General features: G+C 43.8%; 1 protein-coding gene across 12 annotated transcripts in view; it reads left to right on the forward strand.

Annotated features, from left to right (window-relative positions):
* Nucleotides 1-21824, forward strand: part of LOC144679979 (receptor-type tyrosine-protein phosphatase mu) — an 855381-nt gene that overhangs the window by 741650 nt on the left and 91907 nt on the right. For all 12 annotated transcript variants that reach the window (XM_078541013.1, XM_078541014.1, XM_078541019.1 and 9 more), the window contains one exon: nucleotides 18397-18473. In XM_078541013.1, coding sequence (XP_078397139.1) covers nucleotides 18397-18473 — 77 coding nt within the window. The remainder of the gene's footprint in view (nucleotides 1-18396; nucleotides 18474-21824) is intronic.

Raw genomic sequence — 21824 nt, forward strand, 5'->3', positions numbered from 1 at the left:
TATGTGATTGTTATCACCTAATTCCACCCTTATCGCTCTCCCCCCACCAACGGCATTCTTATCAATGCTTTTGTTACCTACGCATACCATACCACTGTAAATTATGCATTTGTCCCATTAATATGGTATGAAGGACTGGTACTGATGAGAGAGAACTTGATGAGACTGGTACTCTATTCACCAGTAATGAGTAGAGGGGATTCAACAGAGCTGATACAGATGAGATAGACTCAATGGGGTCCATTCTTGACAGATTTTGTTAGAAAACCCTGTCTGTGAAGGAAGAGCTGATAAAAGGAGGAAGTGAGAGGCTTATGAAGATGACAGAATGCAGTGTAGGCAGTCAGGTAGCAAAAGGAAAGCTTAGGGACCGACTTTCACCATGAAGGGGGGAAGGTCAAGTCTGTACATTTCCCAGCTCGACATATCCGTCTCCATGGAAACATTTCCCGCATGCAGGATTTTTGCTCCGCAGGGGAGGGGGTGCAAGAGGTTAAGTTTTATGTCTCTTTGCCAGGGCTGATCAAGCCAATCAAGCCCCCTGCTGGAGAGCAGGTGGGATCAGCAAATGAAGTAACTGGTCTAATCTGCTTCTGTAACTGCCCGATAGGATAGGAGATTCACCTGAATCTCAGTAGTATAAATAAGAGAGGTGAAGTGCCCTGTCACAGGGTGTAACTGGTACAGAGTGGAATTACTTTGGTCAGAAGGGAGTTTGGAGGGGAGGGGAGGGGAGGGGAGGGGAGGGCTCTTTTCTTTTTCTCTCTCTATCTTTCTCAGCTTGCAAAGGACCAGGAGTTGAAAAGCTGCATGAGAGGGCTGGGTTTGGAAAACATCCAAAAGTGACATCACAGGAGAAACATAAGTTATTCGGTTAGTGAGAAACTGCTTTTGGCAAGGTCTTCAAGTCGCTGAAAATTTAGAAAAACACATCCTTTTTAATAGAAGGAGCTACTTAGATTTCAGTCAGGGACACCAGCAATATGGGGCGTAAAGTTAAGTCAAGGCCAGGTAAAATAAAGCAGTGTAAGTAAGCCAGAGTAAAATTAAGTTAACCTAAGGGAGGTAAATTGAAGCCATGGAAGGAGAGCTCGGCTGTGTGGAATGTGTGTCCTGTAATATATGGGAAGTCATGGATGCTACCGGTGTCCTAGATGATCACATGTGCAGGAAGTGTCGCCAGCTGCAGAACCTTGAGCTCCAGGTTTCAGAGCTCATGTGGCGACTGGAGTCACTGTGGCACCTCCACAAGGCTGAGAGCAACAAAGACAGCATGTTCAGAGAGGTGGTCACACTGCAGCTTGGGAGCCTGGAGGCATAAAGGGAATGGGTGACCGCCAGGGAGCCCAAGAGAACTAGGCAGGTAGTGCAGGGTCCCCTGGGGTCCTGCTTGTTAATTAGTATTCTGTTTTGGATACTGATGAGAGCATTGGTTCCTTGGAGGAGCGCAGTCAGATTCAGGTAGATGGCTCTGCTGTACAGGAGGGGAAGAGCAGTGGTGATAGGAGATTTGTTAGCTAGGGGAACAGACAGGCGTTTCTGTGGCTGTAGACCTGATTCTGGGATGGTATGTTGCCTCTGGTGCCAGGGTCAAGGATGTCATGGAGCAGCTGCAGGCCATTCTTCTGGGGGAGGGTGATCAGCCAGAGGTCTTGGTCCGCATTGGTACCAATGACTTAGATAGGAAAGGGGATGAGGTCTTAAAAGCAGATTTTAGGGAGCTAGGAAGGAGATTGAAAAGCAGGGCCTCTAAAGCAATAATATCAGGATTACTCCCAGTCCCATATGCAAGTGAGTATAGAAATAGCAGAATTGAGCGGATGAACACGAGACTGGAAAGCTGGTGTAGGAGGGAGGACATCAGATTTCTGAGTCATTGGGATCGATTCTGGGGAAGGTGGGATCTGTACAAACCAGATGGTCTATACCTGAACAGGACAGGGACAAATATCCTCACTAGTGATTTGCTAGTGTTGTTGGGGGTTGTTTAAACTAGATTGGCAGGGGGCTGGGAACCTGAGGGAAGATTCAGAGCAGGGAATGGGAGATGGAGAATTAGTAAGTGACTCTGAAAGACAGAAGCAGTACAGGTTAAAAATTGTACAGCACAGGAATTTTGAAGTGTTAAAAGGTATATATGTAAATGCAAAGAGTATAGCAAATAAAGCCAATGAGCTAAGGGCACAGACGATACATGGCAACATGATATTACCACTATGACAGAAACTTGGCTTAAAGAGGGGCATAAATTGCAGTCCAACGCCCGTAGATATAGAGCTTTCAGGCAGGTTAGAGAGGGGGATAAAAAGGCTGGCGCTATAGCATTATTGGTTAAAGAATCAATTACAGCTGTGAGGAGGGATGATATACTAAAGGAAGCATCAAATGAGGCCATATGGGTTGAGCTCAGAAATAAAAAAGGGGCAGCCACATTGCTAGGAATGTACTATAGACCCCCACATACTGGAAGGGAGTTAGAAGATCAGATATGTAGTCAGATTTCTGAGTGCAAAAACAATAGAGCAGTAATCATTGGGGACTTCAACTACCCTAATATTAATTGGGATACAAACAGTGTGAAGGGTCAGAGGGCACAAAATTCTTGAACTGCATTCAAGGGAACTTTTTCAGCCAGCACATAACAAGTCCAATGAGAGGGGGTGCAATTCTAGATTTAGTCTTAGGAAATTAGGAAATGAAGCTGGGCAGCTGGATGAAGTAGCAGTGGGGTACCATTTTGGAGATAGTGACCATAATACAGTTAGATTTAACATCATTATGGAAAAGGACAAAGATAGAACAGGAGTAAAAGTTCTAATTGGAGGAAGACAAATTTTACGAAGCCCAGAGTTGAGCTGGCGATAGTGGATTGGATAAAGCTACTGGAAGGAAAAATGGTATCAAATCAGTGGGAGGCATTCAATAGTGAGATTTTACAGGCACAATGTAGACATGCCCCCACAAATGATGGCTGGTAAAATCAAAGAAAACTCCAAGATGTTTTACCATACATTAAGAGCAATAGAATAACTCAGGAAAAGCTAGGACCTATCAGCCTTGTACATGGTAACTTGTGTGTTGATGCTGAAGATGTGGGCAGGGTTCTCAATGAGTACTTTGTCTCCATCCTCACTAAGGAGAGGGATGATGCAGTCATTCTAGTTAAAGAAACATAGATACATAGAAAATAGGAGCAGAAGTAGGCCATTCGGCCCTTCGAGCTTGCTCCACCATTCATTATGATCATGGCTCATCATCCAACTCAATAGCCTGCTCCCGCTTTCTCCCCATATCCTTTGATCCCTTTCGCCCCAAGAGTTATATCTAACTCCTTCTTGAAAACATACAATGTTTTGGCCTCAGCTACTTTCTGTGGTAGCGAATTCCACAAACTCACCACTCTCTGGGTGAAGAAATTTCTCCTCATCTCAGTCCTAAATGGTCTACCCTGTATCCTCAGACTGTGACCCCTGGTTCTGGACTCCTCCACCATCGGGAACATCCTTCCTGCTTCTACTCTGTCTAGTCCTGTTAGAATGTTATAGGTTTCTATGAGACTTTAGGCTTTATAGGATGGTTATGTTTTAACCTGTCTCTTTTAACATAAGTTTAAACAGAATGCCCTAGTATGAGGGATGTTGTGAAGCTGACAGCCACCTGAAAAAGCACGAACCCTCCTCCACGGGCAGAATGAGGTTTCATGACTGAATTGAGAAATTAAGATTCACTTTTATTTAAAGTTATGTCCATGTCCCAACTCATGTGACATCGTCATATATGGGGACATGGATGGTAAATGAAATTCTCGACAGAATAACTTTTTCACTTTGGGAACTGATTTCCCTGAGGCAGCACTTAGTCTCAGGGAGAGCGGAGAGCACTCCCGCATTTGGCATCCTCTCCGCCCGCACAGGAAGAGCATAGCGCTTCCGTGCGGACGTCACGCTGGGCAGGCCTTAGTTGGCCCGCCCATAAAAAATGGCAGTGTGCCCCAAATTGGGGGCGCCGATCGGAGGGCCGCCCGCCCGCCTGCCCATGCTCACTCCCGCACTTCCCCCCTGATGGGGGGGGGGGGGGGGGGAAATGTTGCCCCAGGTCACAAAGGGCAAAGCAACTAGCCTTGCCAAGTGCAGACTCACAGACTCGCAGTGGAAGGCAGGCTGAAGGTTTCGGGGAAGATGACCCACAACAGGTATGGCTATGCCAAGCAGAACAAAAGGACTGTGTTTGGGATAAGCAGCAAGCAGAGGGCTGGTAAGGACAGAACCCATGTTTGAGGAAAAAAGAATTGTGAAAAGTTAGAGACTGTGGAATCATCAGAGGGAAACTTGCAATGGGAAGTCCATTCAATTATGCTCAAAGGATTAGGTGAAGGGAACTTTGTTTAAAAGGACATTGGAAGAGTTTTTTAATTCATTCATTTTATTCACGTGGGCATCAGTAGCTAAGCCAGCATTCATTGCCCATCCCTAATTGCCCTTGAGAAGGTGGTGGTGAGCTGCCTTCTTAAACCGCTGCAGTCCATGTGGTGTAGGTACACCCACAGTGCTGTTAGGGAGGGAGTTCCATGATTTTGACCCAGCGACAGTGAAGGAACAGCGGTATATTTCCAAGTTAGGATGGTGAGTGACTTGGAGGGAAACTTCCAGGTGTTGGTGTTCCCAGGTATCTGCTGCCATTGTCCTTCTAGATCATAGTGATTGTAGGCTTGGAAGGTGCTGTCAAGGAGCCTTGCTGAGTTGCTGCAGTACATCTTGTAAATGATATACACTGTTGCCACTGTGTCGGTGGTGGTGAAGGGAGTTTGTGGATGTGGTGCCAATCAAGCGGTTGCTTTGTCCTTGATGGTGTCAAGCTTCTTGAGTGTTGTGGGAGCTGCACTCATCCAGGCAAATGGCACCCCCAACTTGTGCCTTGTAAATGGTGGACAGGCTTTGGGGAGTCAGGAGGGACCCCTAGCCCCTGACCTGCTCTTGTAGCCACAGTATTTATATGGCTGGTCCAGTTCAGTTTCTGGTCAATGGTAACCCCCAGGATGTTGATAGTGGGGGATTCAGTGATGGTAATGCCATTGAATGTCAAGGGGTGATGGTTAGATTCTCTCTTGTTGGAGATGGTCATTGCCTGACACTTGTGTGGCACAAACGTTACTTGTCGCTTGTCAGCCCAAGCCTGGATATTGTCCAGGTTTCGCTGCATTTGGACATGGACTACTTGGGTATCTGAGGAGTCATGAATGGTGTTGAACATTGTTCAATCATCAGCAAACATCACCACTTCTGACCTTATGATGGAGGGAAGGTCATTGATGAAGCAGCTGAAGATGGTTGGGCCTAGGACACTACCCTGAGGAACTCCTGCAGTTATGTCCTGGAACTGAGATGCTTGACCTCCAATGAACACAACCATCTTCCTTTGTGCTAGGTATGACTCCAGCCAGTGGAGAATTTTCCCCTGATTCCCATTGACTCCAGTTTTGCTAGAACTCCTTGATGCCACATTGGGTCAGATGCTGCCTTGATGTACAGGGCAGTCACTCTCACCTGACCTCTGGAGTTCAGTTCTTTTGTCCATGTTTGAACCAAGGCTTACCTTTACCTTTGTGAAGCAGGGTGAAAGTATCCTGTTAGAGTTGGAAGGAGTTTGGCTTTAGGCCCAAGACTATAGGTCTATAGAGAGTGTTGGGTAATGTATAATTGTGGCATGGGGATTTTAGTGTTCAGAAGTGAATTAGGAATACCTTTTTGTAATGTAGTGTATTAGATGCCGACTAAATACCGTTTATTCATTGTTGATTTTAGTTGGATTGTTATAGTAACATTTTTAAATTGTGAAATCTTGTTATTCGATCCTTTGTATAGTCTGTAAAAAATTCATATCTCTTTTTAAAAGTTATCGGTTTCTATGGGGATCGTAACAAAGGGATTTGAACCTATTCCTCTGAATTGGGAAGCTAGATCCACAGGACTGGAACTGCTATGTCACTCAAAATTCTTTCCCTTCAAAACACAGACAGCATGTTCTTTAGTTACCTCTGAACTGAAACAGCTCTCGTCTTCTGTCCTATATATTTTGTAGTCTCCATCAGCTTTGCGGATTTGGTCCATGGCGCCTCGAGTCTGGAGGGTCTCTTGCTCCTCTCTGTGATCAGGGACTAGCTGCCAATCTGGCTGGTCCCTCAGTTTGGACTGGAAGTCGGTGATAGGGGAGGAGTGTGAAATACTAGATATAATGAACATAATGAGAGAGGAAGTACTGGAAGGACTGGCAACCTTGAAAGTGGATAAATCATCAGGGCCAGATGGATTGTATCCCAGGCTGTTAAAGAAAGCCAGGGAGGAACTAACAGATGCTCTGGGGATCATTTTCCAATCTTCACTGGATACAGGCAAGGTAGCAGAGGATTGAAGGTCTGTGAGCATTGTACCAATACTTAAAAAGAGTGTGAGGGATAGGCCAGAAAATCATAGGCTGGTCAGTCTGACTGCGGTGGTGGGCAAATTATTGGAATCAATTCTGAGAGACAGGATAAACTGTCAGTTAGAAAGGTATGTATTGATCTGAGATAGTCAGCATGGTTTTGTTAGGGGAAGATCGTGTTTTACTAACTTAATAGAATTTTTTGAGGAAATAACAAGGAGGATGGATGAGGGTAGTGCAGGGGATGTTGTCTACATGGATTTTAGTAAGGCATTTGACAAGGTCCCAAATGGCAGACTGGTCAGGAAAGTGAGATCCCACGGGATACAGGGGAAGGTGGCAGGTTGAATCCAAAATTGGCTCAGTGACAGGTAATGGTTGAAGGATCTTTTTGCAAATGGGAAGCTGTTTCCAGTGGTATTCCGCAGGGCCCAGTGTTGGGGCATTTGCTGTTTGTTGTATGAGTGATTCGGACTTAAATGTGGGAGGCATGATTGGGAAATTTGCAGATGACACAAAAATTGGCCATGTAGTTGATAGTGAAAAGGATAGTTCTTATCTCCAGAATGATGCCCGTGGTTTGGTTGAATGGGCGGAAAAGTGGCAAATGGAATTCAATCCAGAAAAGTGAGGTGATGCATTTGGGGAGGGAAAACAAAACAAGGGATTACTCAATAAATGGGAAGATACTGAGAGGTTGAGGAAGTGAGTGACCTTGGAGTGCATATCCACAGGTCCCTGAAATTGGCAGGACAGGTGGATAAGGTGGTAAAGAAAGCATATGAATGATTTCCTTTGTTGGACAGGCATTGAATACAAAAGCAGTGATGTAATGATGGAACTGTTGGTTAGGCCACATCTGGAATTTTGTGTACTGTCCTGGCCACTAAATTACAGGAAAGACATATTTGCTCTGGAGAGAGTGCAGGGGAGATTTATAAGAATGTTGCCAGGGCTTGAAAATTGCGGCTATAGGGAAAGATTGGATAGGCTAGGGTTGTTTTCCTTGGAACAGAGGAGGCTGAGGGGTGACCTAATTGAGGTGTATAAGATTGAGGGGCCTAGATAGGGTAGACAGTAAAAACCTGTTTCCCTGAGCTGAGGGGTCAATTACCAAGGGGCATAGATTTACGATGATTGGTAGAAGGATTAGAGGGGTCATGAGGAAAATCTTTTTACACCCAGAAGTTGGTGGGCATCTGGAATTCAGTGCCTGAATTGGCGGTTGAGGCTGAAACGCTCGACTCATTTGAAAGGGACCTGGATCTGCATCTGAAGTGCTGTAACCTGCAAGGCTATGGACCAGGTGCTGGAAAGTGGGATTAAAAATGTACGGCAAGTTTCTTTTTTCACTCTATTTTTGGCTGGCGCAGACACAATGGGCTGAAAGGCCTCTTTCTGCACCATAACTTTTCTATTGTTCTCCATCTGGCAGCATCTGTGGCAAGAGAAACAGAGTTAAAGTATGACTTTTTCAGAGCTCTGAACGAGAGTCACATGGACTTGAAATATTAACTGTGTTTCTCTCTCCACAGATGCTGCCAGACCTGCTGGATTTTTCCAGCATCTTCTGTTTTTAGTTCAGATTTCCAGCATCAGCTGTACTTTGCTTTTAACAGAATCACAGAATTGTTATGGTGTAGAAGGAGGCCATTGAGCCCATCATGTCTGCACCAGCTCTCTGAGCATTTTAACTTATTGCCAGTCTCCTGCCTTTCCCTGTAACCCTGCACATTGTTTCTATTTAGATAATATCCAATGCCCTCTTGAATGCCTCAATTGAACCTGCCTCTACAACACTTCCAGGCAGCGCATTCCAAACCCTAATTACTCGCTGTGTGAATAAGTTTTTTCTCACCTCACATTTGCTTCTTTTGCAAACACTTTAAGACTGTGCCCTCTGGTTCTCGATCTGTTTATGAGTGGAAACAATTTCTCCTTATCTACTCTGCCCAGACCCCTCATGATTTTGAAAACTTCTATCAAGTCTCCTCTTAGCCTTCTCCTCTCCAAGGAAAACAGTCCCAACTTCTCCAATCTTTCCTCATAACTGAAGTGTCTCATCCTGGAACCATTCTCGTAAACCTCTTCTGCACTCTCTCCAATGCATTCACATCCTTCCTATAGTGTGGCGCCCAGAACTGTACACAATACTCCGGCTGAAGTGTAACCACTGTCTTATATAAGTTAACATAACCTCCCTGCTCTTGTACTCTATGCCGCTATTAATGAAGCCTAGAATACTGTATGCTTTAGAAACAGCTCTCTCTACCTGTCCTGCCACCCTTAATGACTTATGTACATATACACCCAGGTCTCTCTGCTGCTGCACACCACTTTGAATAGTATCCTTTATTTTATACTGTTTCTCCATGTTCTTTGTACCAAAGTGTATCATCTCATGCTTCTTCACATTGAACTTTATCTGTCGCCTATCTGCCCACTCCACCAATGTGTCAATGTCCTTTTGAAGTTCTACACTGTCTTCCTCACAGTTTACAATTCTCTCAAGTTTTGTGTCATCTGCAAACTTTGAAATTGTCCCCTGCACGCCAAGATCTATATCATTTATATATAGCAGGAAAAGCAAGGGTCCCTATACCGACCCCTGGGGAACTCCACTACAAACCTTCTTCCAGTTAAAAAGTACCCATTAACCATTACTCTTTGTTTCCTATCCCTCAGCCAATTTTGCATCCACATTGCTACTGCCCCTTTTATCCCATGACCTATAACTTTCCTCACAAGTCTGTTGTGTGGTGCTGTATCAAATGCCTTTTGGAAGTCCATATACACCACATCAACGGCCTTGCCCTCATCAACCATCTCTGTTACCTCTTCAAAAACTCCAGCAAGTTAGTTAGACACAATTTTCTTTTAATAAATCCATGCTGACTCTTCCAAATCAATCCACATTTTTCCATGAGACTATTAATTCTATCCTGAATAATTGTTCCTAGAAGTTTCCCCAACACCAAAGTTAAACTGACTAGTCTGTAATTGCAGGGCAGATCTTTACAACCTTTTTTGAACAAGGGCGTAATGTTAGCAATTCTCCAGTCCCCCGGCCCCTCCCCCGAATCCAGGGAACATTGAAAGATTATTGCCAGTGCTTCTGCAATTTCCACTCTCACTTCCTTCAATATTCTTGGATGCATCTCATTCGGTCCTGGTGCCTTATCAACTTTAAGTATGGACAGCTTATCCAATACCTCCTCCTTATCAATTTTAAACCTTTCTGGTGACCGAGTTTCCAACTCTGTCACCATGGACATGTGCTCTGGAAGAATGAACAATATCACTGAAGTTTAGGTGTGCAATGGAATTCATTCTCAAGTCATATGATGCAATTGGGTAATTTGAGTGTTGCAGCCTTGTCTCTATTGTGGTAATTTTACCTAAAATGGGCACAATGTGGAGCACTTTCTATCCAGTTGAGTATCCTGCAACTAAGATCCCCAGTTGGTTAACTACATGTTTAATTATTTCAGCACTATTCGCAGAGCATTTTTGGAGACCATGGCCTGAATTTTCCCCTCGTTGGGTGCACGTGATCGGCCAATTAACAGGCAGCCAGCGTGAAAACGCATGCACTGCAGCTCAGCACTGTCGAAGTGGGGGCAGGAAGAGGGTGGGCGCGGGTGAGCGCTATGAGAGTGCTCCCTGAAGGCAGACAGTTGCCTCAGGGAGCTGCAGACCAGCAAATAATGAAATGATTAGAGGCCCCAGCACTGATTCCTGTGGCACTCCCCTAGTTACAAGTTGCCATACCAAAAATTGCTCCCTTATCCCAACTCTCTGTCTTGATCTGGCTAGCCAATCCTATATCCATGCTATTATACTACCCCCAACGCCATGGGCTCTTATCTTATTCAGTAGCCTTCTATGCAGTACCTTATTGAACGCCTTTTGGAAATCCAATATATTACGTCTACTGGTTTGCCTTTACCTCTCTGCCCTCATTCCATTGTAATTACCCTTATTTAAGTTTAGTTTCTAACCCAAGTTTCTCACTCTCAAACTAAATGCTAAATTCTACCATATTATGGTCACTGTTTCCTAGGGGATCCTTTGCTCTGAGATCATTTATTAAACCTGCCTCATTACACATTACCAGATCCAAAATAGCCTGATCCCTGGTTGGGTTCACAACGTATTGTCCTAAGAAACTGTCCCGAATACACTATACGAATTCTTGCTTGTGTCTACCTCTGTCAATTTGATTTTCCCAATCTACATAAAGATTAAAGTCACCCATGATTAATGTACTGCCTTTTTTACATGCCCTCATTATCTCCTGATTTATTCTCTGTCCAACAGTATAGCTACTGTCAGGGGGCCTATAGGCTACTCCCACCAGTGTCTTCTTCCCCTTGTTATTTCTTACCTCCACCCATATGGATTCTACATCTTCCAATCCAAGATCATTTCTTGCTATCGTACTTATTCCATCTTGTACTAACAAAGCTACCCCACCACCCTTTCCTTCCTGCCTGTCCTTTCGAAAAGACACATACCCCTGAATATTTAGTCCCCAGCTTTGATCTCCTTGTAACCGAGTCTCTGTAATGGCGAGAAGATCATACCCATTAACCTCTACTTGTGCTATTAATTCATTTATTTTGTTTGAATACTACGTACTTTTAAGTAAAGAGCCATTAATTTTGCCTTTTTACCATTTTTTCCCCTTTGACCCTATTTGCTGCTATTTTTTTATGTTTGTACACTCTGTCCCTTCCTGTCACACTCTGGGTATTTTTACCTAAATAGCTGCCCTGCATGGCGGCCATATCCTTTTGCTTTGTAAGCCTACATATCCCCTTTTCCAGAACACTCCCCCCCCCCAACCCCCCTCTATATATTGCCATTCCTTCACTGTCATTGGATCAAAATCCTGGAACTCCTTCCCTAACAGCGCTGTGGATATGCCTACGCCACATGGACTGCAGAGGTTCAAGAAGGCAGCTCACCACCACCTTCTCAAGGGCAATTAGGGATGGGCACTAAATGCTGGCCTAGCCAGCAAAGCCTAAATCCCATGAATGAAAATAATTTGGCCACTTAAGGGCCTCAGTAGGCCCAAGGGCAGGTGTGCTGCCTAATGCCACCCCGCCCCCGTAGAATTTCAGGCAGGTTGGAGCGGGGGGGGACGGGGGTGGTGGGGGTGTGGGTATGTGGGAAGGCCACCCTCTGGATATTACATCCCCCACCGGCCTTCAAACCTGTCGTTGGTGAAGCATAAAATCCAGCCCCTTGCATCACGGGATCAAGTGTATTTGTTGAAATCTGAGACTTAGGTAGAACTGATACAATTATGTCGCCTTTAATTCCCATGATACGAGGAGCTTTTAGAATTTTGAAGGCTGTCATTGTGATAAAATAGGTTGGTGGGTTTCATTGCAGACTCGCCCCCTTTGTGATTTCTGCATTTGGCATGTGAATTAGTTATTGCAACCGCACTCCATCAGCCAGGAATCCCAAATTTAAACCGCTTGTTTTCCTATTAGCAACGTTGTCTAAATGTAAATGGAATTCAGAGTTTTGCAGCAACATTCAGTTACGTTAGGTTTGTGCAGTATCAGCATCGTCTCCTGATTAAAGTAGGAGCTAGTGACAGTGTCGCGTCCCTAATGGCTCAGCATGAAAATGCCAGGAGTGAGCAATTGCAGAACCCTTTGGGGTTGCAGCTCTGTGGATGCTGGCACACGTCTGGTTCCTTCACTAACTGGTTCTTCTTTCATGAGCCTGACCAGTGAAGCCAGACAGTTTGACTGACATTAAGTTCAATTCTGTTCTCATTCAATATCCTCACTCACATTCCAGCAGCGGTCGCTGGATAGTAACCAGGAGAAGGATTCCTCAATCTAGCCCGAGTATGTTAATGCCAAATGCAACACCCAAGCATCGGCCCAGCTACGATCAAGGGCTGAAGATGGAACTGAATATAACATTTGGGACGATAGCGTGTTTAGAACAGATAGAACAGAAAAGGATGCAGTGTATGTCAGCGGCATCTTGGAGGTAAATGAAGTTGCCCATATGGCAGGTAGAAGCCGCAAAATGAGCTATTCAAGTTAGGTACCTCTGTAAAAAAAAACCAGGCTAACCCTAGGGTTATGCTGTAGGTCATCTAGGTTGGAATAAGAAGGAGAATAGTTTGATCTATGAAGAATTAGGAAAAACATATGAAAAGAGAAAAATTACTGTGATGGTCGGCTTCAATCAATCAAACATAAACTTAAATATAAAAATAAACAAACATGGGAACATTCAAGTAAGGTGAAGTCAGAGTTAGTAGATGTAGTACATGACTGTGGATAGAGAGCTCCCAGTCCCACAGAGACAGGTCTGGGGGCAGGACCAGAAGCATCATGTGAAAATAACACATCTTCCTGGTGGGTTCTCAGAGTGATGTTGCTGGAAGCGGGTTCAAACCAGCAACTGGCTACCCACCCAGCAGCTATAATTGCTGCACTCTTCCCGACGTCAGAGGCCACTCGGCGACCCCCCCCCCCCCCCCCCCCCCCCCCCCCACCCCACTCCACCATCCCATGCCCTCCAACCACTTCCAAGGCCAAAACCCAGCAGGTACCTGGAGGCAGATTCCTGGCGGCTGCCTAAGGACCCTGTCGACGTCTCCCTTGTCACTGAACTGTGGGGTATCCCCCTCCACAATGATGATCTGACAGCTGTGGTCATTCTTCATTTTTCTCTTTCCTGAATTGTTCTGAAAGTGCCTCCGTTTTAAGCCACCCTCACACTCCCCTATTGCACAGCACCGCCCACGTCCCCCAGTTGGCTGCTGGCCGTCTATAGCTTGAGGTCTCGGGAAGCCGTCGGAGTGGTAACTGCAGAGGCAGCCTGTTAATTAATTGTGCCCCTGTAAGATCGCGCCAGAGGATGAACTTGTGACCTGTGTGGTGTTAGAACCCAGAAATGGTCCTAACCCCTGAAATTTTTTGAAAGGCATAAGATTCCACCAAGGACGCTAAATGAGGCAATTTTTGCCTTGATTTGGTGTAGAGTAACTGTTGTGATCATATACAATTGGTTAAATCAGTAACATTTCTTGTATATAATGATACAAAATAAAGAACATGCCACATTTCCCCATATCAGTGGGTTATCTTATCTGATATATACATAATATATATAAATTATGTACATTTATAATATTTATATATATGTATATAAATAGATTACCTCCTCTGCATCTCTGCATTTTGTCTTGTGGCTGAGGTAGTGTAAATAGTGTAAAATTGGCAATATCAAATTGGTTACCCAATATAGACCATGTGCAAGTTCCTCATTCACTGGTCCCAGGATCAGTCAGAGCTTTAGTTTTACACTCGGCCCAGTATTACTCTCCAACAGATGCCAATAGAAAGTATAATCAAGTGGCGCATAAACCAACCTCAGCATGTTTCCTGCTGGGATGGTTAAGTTAAAATTACTCATAGGAGTCAGAAAAGCCTAAGACCAGGAGCAAGGTACATAGCATGAAATGGCCTAAATTTCAATGAAGAGTGCAGGAGAGCATGCCAGGAGAAGCAACAGGCATACCTTAAAAAGCCTGGTGAAGCTACAGCACAGGACTATTTGCATGACAACCAGCAGAAGCAGCATGCGATGGACAGGGCTAAGAGATCCTACAACCAATGGATCAGATCTAAGCTCTGCAGTCCTGTCACATCCACTCATGAATGGTGGTGACAATTAAACAACTCACTGGAGGAGGAGGCTCCACAAATATCCCCTCCTCAATGATTAGGGAGCCCAGCACAACAGTGCAAAGGACAAGGCTGAAGCATTTGCAACCTTCTTCAGCCAGAAGTGCTGAGTGGATGATCCATCTCAGCGCCTCCTCAAGCCCACAATATCACAGATGTCAGTCTTCAGCGAATTCAACTCATTCCACACGATATCAAGTAATGGCTGAAGGAACTGGATACTGCAAATGGTATGGGCCCTGACAACATTCTGGTAACAGAACTGAAGGCTTGTGCTCCATAACTAGCCGCACCCCTAGCCAAGCCGTTCCAGTAGGGCTACAACCATATTATGTACTCACAATTTGGAAAATTGCCTAGGTATGTCCTGTCCACAAAAAGCAGGACAAATCTAACCCAGCCAATTACCATCCCTTCAGTCTACACTTGATCATCAGCAAAGTGATAGAAGGGGTCAGCGACAGTGCTACCAAGCAGTACTTACTCAGCAATAACCTGTTCACTGGTGCTCACAATTTGGGTCCTGCCTGGGCCATTCAAACCCTGATCTCATTACAGTGTTAGTCCAAACATGAACAAAAGAACTGAACCTCCAAGGTGAGGTGAGAGTGACTGCCCTTGACATCAAGGCAGCATTTGACCGAGTGTCGCATCAAGGAGCCCTAGCAAAACTAGAGTCAATGGGAATCAGGAGGAAAACTCTGCTGGCTGGAGTCATATCTAGCACAAAGGTATATGATTGAGATGGTTGAGGTCATTGGAGGTCAATCATCTCAGTCCCCGGGCATCACTGTGGGAGTTCCTCAGGGTAATGTCCTAGGCCCAACCATCGCTGCTTCATCAATGACCTTCCCTCCATCATAAGGTCAGAAGTGGGAATGTTCACTGATGATTGTACAATGTTCAGCACCATTCATGACTCCTCAGATACTGAAGCAGTCCATGCCCATATGCAGCAAGACCTGGACAACATTCAGGCTTGGGATTTTAAGTGACAATTAAAATTCAGGCCACACAAGTGCCAGACAATGACCATCTCCAACAAGAGAGAATCCAACCATCTCCCATTGACATTCAATAGCATTGCCATCACTGAATCCCCCATTATCAACATCCTGGAGGTTACCATTGACCAGAATCTGAACTGGACCATCCATATAAATACTGTGGCTACATGAGCAGGTCAGAGGCTGGGAATTCTGCAGAATGTAACTCACCTCCTGACTCCCCAAAACCTGTGCACCATTAACAAGGCACAAGTCAGCCATGTGATGGAATACCCTCCACTTGCCTGAATGAGTGCAGCTCCAGCAACAAAAGATGCTTGACGCCATCCAAGTCGAAGCAACCCGCTTGATTGGCACCCCATCCACCACCTTCAATGTTCACTCTCTCCAGCACCGACGCACAGTGGCTGCAGCAACTCACCAAGGCTCCTTCCACAGCAACTTCCAAACCCACAACCTCTATCACCTAGAAGGACAAGGGCAGCAGCTGCATGGGAACCACCTACATGTTCCCCTCCAAGCCACAGATCATACTGAATTGGAACTATATCGCCGTTCCTTCACTGTCGCTTGGTCAAAATCCTGGAACTCCCTCCCTAAAAGCACAGTGGGTGTACCTACACTACATGGGCTGCAGCGGTTCAAGAAGGCAGCTCACCACCACTTCTGAAGGGCAATTCGGGATAGGCAAAAAAAAGGCTGGCCTAGCCAGCAATGCCCACATCCCGTGAAAGAATTTTTAAAAATGTGATTAAATGACCAAATGAATAGAGCAGGCAAAATGCATTTCAAAACCAACAAGATTTGATTAAGAAAGTATAATGAACATGTAAATTAGAGTTAAATAAAGAGGAAAATGCCTCTTGATTTTGTTTAGATTCTAATTTTATTGTCAAACTGCTGCTAGAAAATTCCACTAATATGAATTAGGAAGATGTGCCAGGGCCATTCAATTGCAAGCAGTCATGAATATGATTTTAACCAGGCTGAGAGCCCCTGGGAAGCTGTTCCATGGGCTGAATATGTACCTGCACAGTAGTTTGTTATTGTGTCATTCCAGAGTGGCTGTGATACCAGCTTGAATTTGTTGGCCTCTTTGCTTCTGTACTTTTTTTTATTGTGTTCGCAATAAATTACATTCTCATTTCTTGAAGCTAAAATATATTCCTTTTATTCGTTCATGGGATGTGGGTGTCATTGGCTAGGCCAGCATTTATTGCCCATCCCTAATTGCCCTTGTTCAGAGGGCATTATGAAGCAGTTATACAATTGATAACATATTTACTTTTATCGTTTATGCAGTCTTTGCATACTAAGGTGTAAAAATACATGCATTTTATGAGTGTACATTCCCATACGCAGCTTATGAAGTCATTGTGCATCCTACAGGAAGAACCTATCACCACATCCAAACTGCTGGCACTGGGACAATGGAGGTGAAAGGTTGAAATTGAGGAGAATGTAATTGTTGTAACATGTGGAATATATGACTTTGAGTTGGTCTTAATGCAGTTTGCTGCAACTAGTGTTGTTCAGGGTCGAATCCCATATGCTTTGCCATCCTTCTCCCCTGTCTGTCTGCTTAGGCCTTGTTACTATGCTGCCTTCAAGCTTTCTCTTCCGTGCTTACTTCTGATGGAGGTAAGATTGGTCCACAAGGTGCAGATGTATCCACAAGAGGCTGTTAAGGTGTAGCAGGAACAATCCAAAGCAATTGATTCATGGTGGCCTATAAAGTATTGCAGGGCTCCTGAGGCAATGCTCCATAAAACTTCATAAATGTACAACATAGAAGGAGGTCATTAAGCCCAACGTGCCTGTGCTAGGAAGATAGTGTATTGGTCATGCTGGGCAAGGTGAAATTTGTAGTAACTGTTGGAAAATGCATTATGTGATATCTCCTGGAGTAGCTGGCTGAATCTGCTGATTCCTTTCTCATGCTCGGTATCCAGTTAAAATGAATCCCTCCGTGTTATGACCGAGCAGTTGGTAAAGCTGAGTTATTTTTTGAATATCCCAGAAGGAAACTTTAAACAACTGTCATAACCTATAAGTGTTATGTTTGAGATGCAACTTTAAATTCAGGAATCAGACCACTAGTTCTCGAGAGGTTTTGTATTAAGTGAGATGAAACATTTTATTAATTTACACAAGTTAAATATATACACATGGCTACAAATTACTATGATCATAACTTTTAACAAATTCCCAAACTAATCTCCATTAAGGCAACTGCAACCCGCAGACTTTTCCAGACACCAATCAAAGCATTTTCACCCTATGAATTCAAAATGAGCTTCTTTTCACTTTGGTTCCTGTGGCGACAGTTGGAGGCTTACAGCTGCTTTTGATCCCACATTACCTCTCCCCTATACACACAAAATGGTTGTCTTGTTATACCTAGCACAGCCCATTGAATGTAAATTCTCATTTTATCACCAGCCACTTTGAACTCCACCTCTCTAACAATAAAACCCCTTTCATAGTACCAATTTTATTAGTAATATAAACATATGGCTTGGTCTCTGCTAGCTAGGTGTCAGAAATCACCTCACTTCTTGAATGCTCTATTCAAAAAATGCAAATGCAATCTACCTCTCTGTTTACATCTCAAACTAGTACACATCAAAGCACCCAGACTAGCTGGCTTTAATCCAATCAAGACACACCCATAGACTAAACCTCTATTTTAAAAGAAAAATACTTTCCAATAACATTATATACATTAATAGCTTCATGACATTCTGGAAGATCCCCGCTCTGCCAATCTGGGGAGAGAGCTGATGGACCATAAGAGATCTTTAAAGAAGTATGCAGCTATCTCTAGGCTGAGAGAGCAGTAGTGACAATGACTCTCAACCAGTGATTCCTGCAGGTCTATGAATGATGTGTTGTGCACAGGAAAAGGAGTTGGGGAGAGAGGCTCTGGCTCCATTTCCAGCCATGTGTTTTGTTTGGAACTGATCAGTGGGTTGGAGGGAGGGGCTGGTGGGATGTGGTGGATGGGGTGCAGAGGGGTGGGGGAGAGGGGGAATTCACTGGGAGAAGGGGTTGGCAGGTTAGGATCAGGCCACAGTTGTTTGGGTCTGAGCTGCCAGTAATAATGTCTGAAATTTGGGAAACTCAATGTTCCACCACCTCGCCTCCTTTTAGTTTGAACCAAAATCAGACAATTGAGCTTTCTGTCCTCCTTTAAAGCCCAAGCATCAATAATCAGTGTCGATCGGTTTTTCTTTCAGATGATCATTCTCGGGTCAGACTGCAACCATTGGAAGGAGACTCAAATTCTGATTACATTAACGCAAACTATGTTGAAGTAAGTAACTAAATTAATCAATATAAACCTGAATGTGGCTTCTGTTGTGTTTTTCTTTAGTTGGCCAAGGGTCAGGGCTGGTGAATAGAGACCTCTTTTCCACTTTTTGTACCAGCTGCCGATACTGAATACTTTCAGGTCAGGTAGAACACAGAGCAGAGTCAGACTAAAGCTCCTTTATCTCTACCCAACAAATTGGCAATTTCAGAACAGCATGTCCTACTATACCAGCGTGGCATTAGCATTTCCCACACCAGTTATTGTACAGCTTCAAAAAGTGAAGCTGTCAGTTTGATGCTGATTATGGGCAGTTTTGTTCAGTAGGTTTGTGCCCATTAGGAACTGACTGTCACAAATTCATTTTCTCTTCTAACTGGCAGAGAGCAGATACTTTCATCTTTTTAGTCTGACCTGTGGATTGAATATTATACTGTAGGGGGTGCTTTTAGTGTTGTGGCTGAGCGCTTGTGGCAAAGAATACCTGTGATTGCTTTGTGTAAGAATATGAATGCATTTGTGAAGGTTTCAGTCCCACTATTTCTCATGGAATCAAGAGCACTTTCTAAAAGAACACAGTCATTGAAATACTGAAATGTTCATAAATATAGTCACATTCTTAGCCACTGTAGGAGCACAGTAGATAGTCACTTATTTTGCATCTAATCATGCTGCACCTACCCCAGGAGTGCTTGAAGCTGATGCTGAGTGAACAACATTTGAAAGAATGTCAATCACCAGCTATATGATAAGCCTTAACCAAACTTAGTGAGCACACATATAAAGCTGAAGAAGCAAATACCTTTACAAGAACAACTTATATTTTTATAGCACTTTTAGTGTACTAAAACATCCCCAAGGCACTTCACAGGTGCATTATGAAACACAATATGGCACCGAGCAACATAAGGAGATATTGGGTAAGATTACCAAAAGCTTGGTCAAAGAGATGGGTTTTAAATAGCGTCTTAAAGGAGGAAAGCAAGGTAGAGAGACAGAGGGAATTCCAGAGCTTAGGGTCTAGATGGCTGAAGGCACATCCGCCAATGACGGAGCGATTGGGGATGCTCAAGAGGTCAAAATTTGAGGAGCGCAGATATCTCAGAGGGTAATGAGGTTGGAGGAGGTTACAGAGATAGGGAGGACATGCAGGGATTTGAAAACAAGGATGAGAATCAAGACATTGCTTGACCGGGAGCCAGCATAGGTCAGCGAGCACAGGGGCAATAGGGAAAAAGGATTTGTTGCAAGGTAAGACACAGGCAGCAGATTTTTGGGTGACCTGAAGTTTACAGAAGGTAGAATATGAGATACCAGCCAGGACTGCGTTGGAATAGTCAAGTTTAGAGGTAGGAAAGCCATAAATGAAGGTTTCAGCGGCAGATGAGCTGAGACAGGGGTGAAGTCGGGCGATGTTACTGAGGTGGAAATAGGCAGTCTTAGTGATGGCGCAAATATGTGGCCAGAAGCTCATCTTGGGGTCAAATATGACACCAAGTCTGCGGACAATCTGTTTAAGTTCCAAACAGTTGACAGGGAGAGGGATGGAGTCAGTAGCTAGGGAACGGAGTTTGGAGTGGGAATCGAAGACAATGGCTTTAACATGAATCGAGAATGAAAGGCAGTATCATCAATTTTTTTCCCCTCTGTGGATAAGCTGCATTACATCTATCCTATCTTCTGAAAAGTAATTATTTAGCTGGCTAAGTGTTTACCCATGCTTACCTCAATTTTTAAACATGTAACAGTACCCACTTAAGAGGAATTGATTTTCAGCCCTCTGTAGTACAGCATTGTTTATTTAAATATTAATGTTTCATATGGAAAGAATTCAAAGACAATATTATGTGAGGACTTCAAGCATTCATCCTCGTTATTCTGATGGCAGTTGTATAATTACCAAAATTTATTGTGTGCATGACTTCAATGGGCTGCCATGGAACTGAAGGCCCTTATATATTCAGACTTTTACGAAAAATAATACACAAGAGCTATTAAACAGTAAAGGATTCAGGTTTGTTTTCAAGGCTGCATGCAATTGGAAATTCTCAGTTGGTGCACCATTACAAAAACAAAATTCTACGGATTTTGGAAATGTGAAATGAAGACAGAAAATGCTGGAAATACTCAGCAATCTGGCAGCATCTGTGGATAGCACCAAGGCTAACTTTTCATCCGAACTGGAAGATGCTAAGAGACGTAACAATTCAGAACCAGCATCATGAAAAGCCAAAGTCCCTAACTGGAAATGCTAGAAACTATGGAATATAATCTGTTAGGCACCTGTGAAACTCCTGCATCGCCATGTAATCAAAACAGAATTTGATATAGTCGCTCTATTAAAAAGAAACAATAGAAAAATAGAAGGGATTAGAAATAAATTATGGAGGTTGATTAACAAGAAAGAAAATGTCTGAAAAGTGCACAGCAGGTCAACCAGCATCTGAAAGAAAGGAAAGATAGGTTAACACTTTGACTGGAATCAGGCATTAGAACTCATAAGACCTGGACAAACACACCCATCTTACAGATATTGATCAATTCCCTGTGAAGCCTCAGAACTTTCTTTTTTTAATTTAAATGAATAAACTGTGTCAATAACTGTATTTAAAAGGAGGTGCTTACACTGACAGTCACACTTAAAACAGAATTTTAGTACAGGCAGTATATTTGGTAACAATCTACCTCTGAAAAATTCTTCATTACTCCAAATAGTCCTCCCGCATACCAATTCCCCCATATATTTCAATTCACTCAACTGCAGGCCAATAACGTTCGTGTTTAAACAGTATCCGATTTGCAGCCTGCTGAAAAGAGTACAAATTATGAAAGATTTTGAGTGGACATGGAGAGAGTGTTTTCCCTTGTGGGGAAGAGCAAAGCTGGAGGCCATTAACAGAAGATAGTCACCAAGAAATCCAATAGAGAATTCAGCAGAAAATTCTTTACCCAGAGAGCGGTGGGAATGTGCAACTTGCTACCATGGGGAATGGTTGAGGCGAACAGACATTTAAGGGGAAGCTAAATAAGAGTATGTCAGAGAAGGGAAGAGAGAATTATGCTGATGGAGTTAGATGCGGAGGATGGGGGGAGCCTTGAGAGGAACATAAATTCCGGTTGGGCCAAATGGCCTATTTCTGAGCTGTATATGCAATTCTGTGAAATTCGATGTAATTGCCATGTATATTTTTGTTTGGCAAAGAAGCACCATCACAATCTCCGAGCAGTTTACTGTTTCTGTTCTTTGACCCTCTTTAGACCACTTCACAAAAACCAGGTCAAATAATATACTGTTGAGAGGAATTTTCTATTTCTGTATTATGTTGCTAAGGGAGTTTAAGGCTATTTTTTTTC

Source organism: Cetorhinus maximus, chromosome 4 (assembly GCF_964194155.1).
Source record: "Cetorhinus maximus chromosome 4, sCetMax3.hap1.1, whole genome shotgun sequence".
In the NCBI taxonomy this organism is placed as follows: domain Eukaryota; kingdom Metazoa; phylum Chordata; class Chondrichthyes; order Lamniformes; family Cetorhinidae; genus Cetorhinus; species Cetorhinus maximus.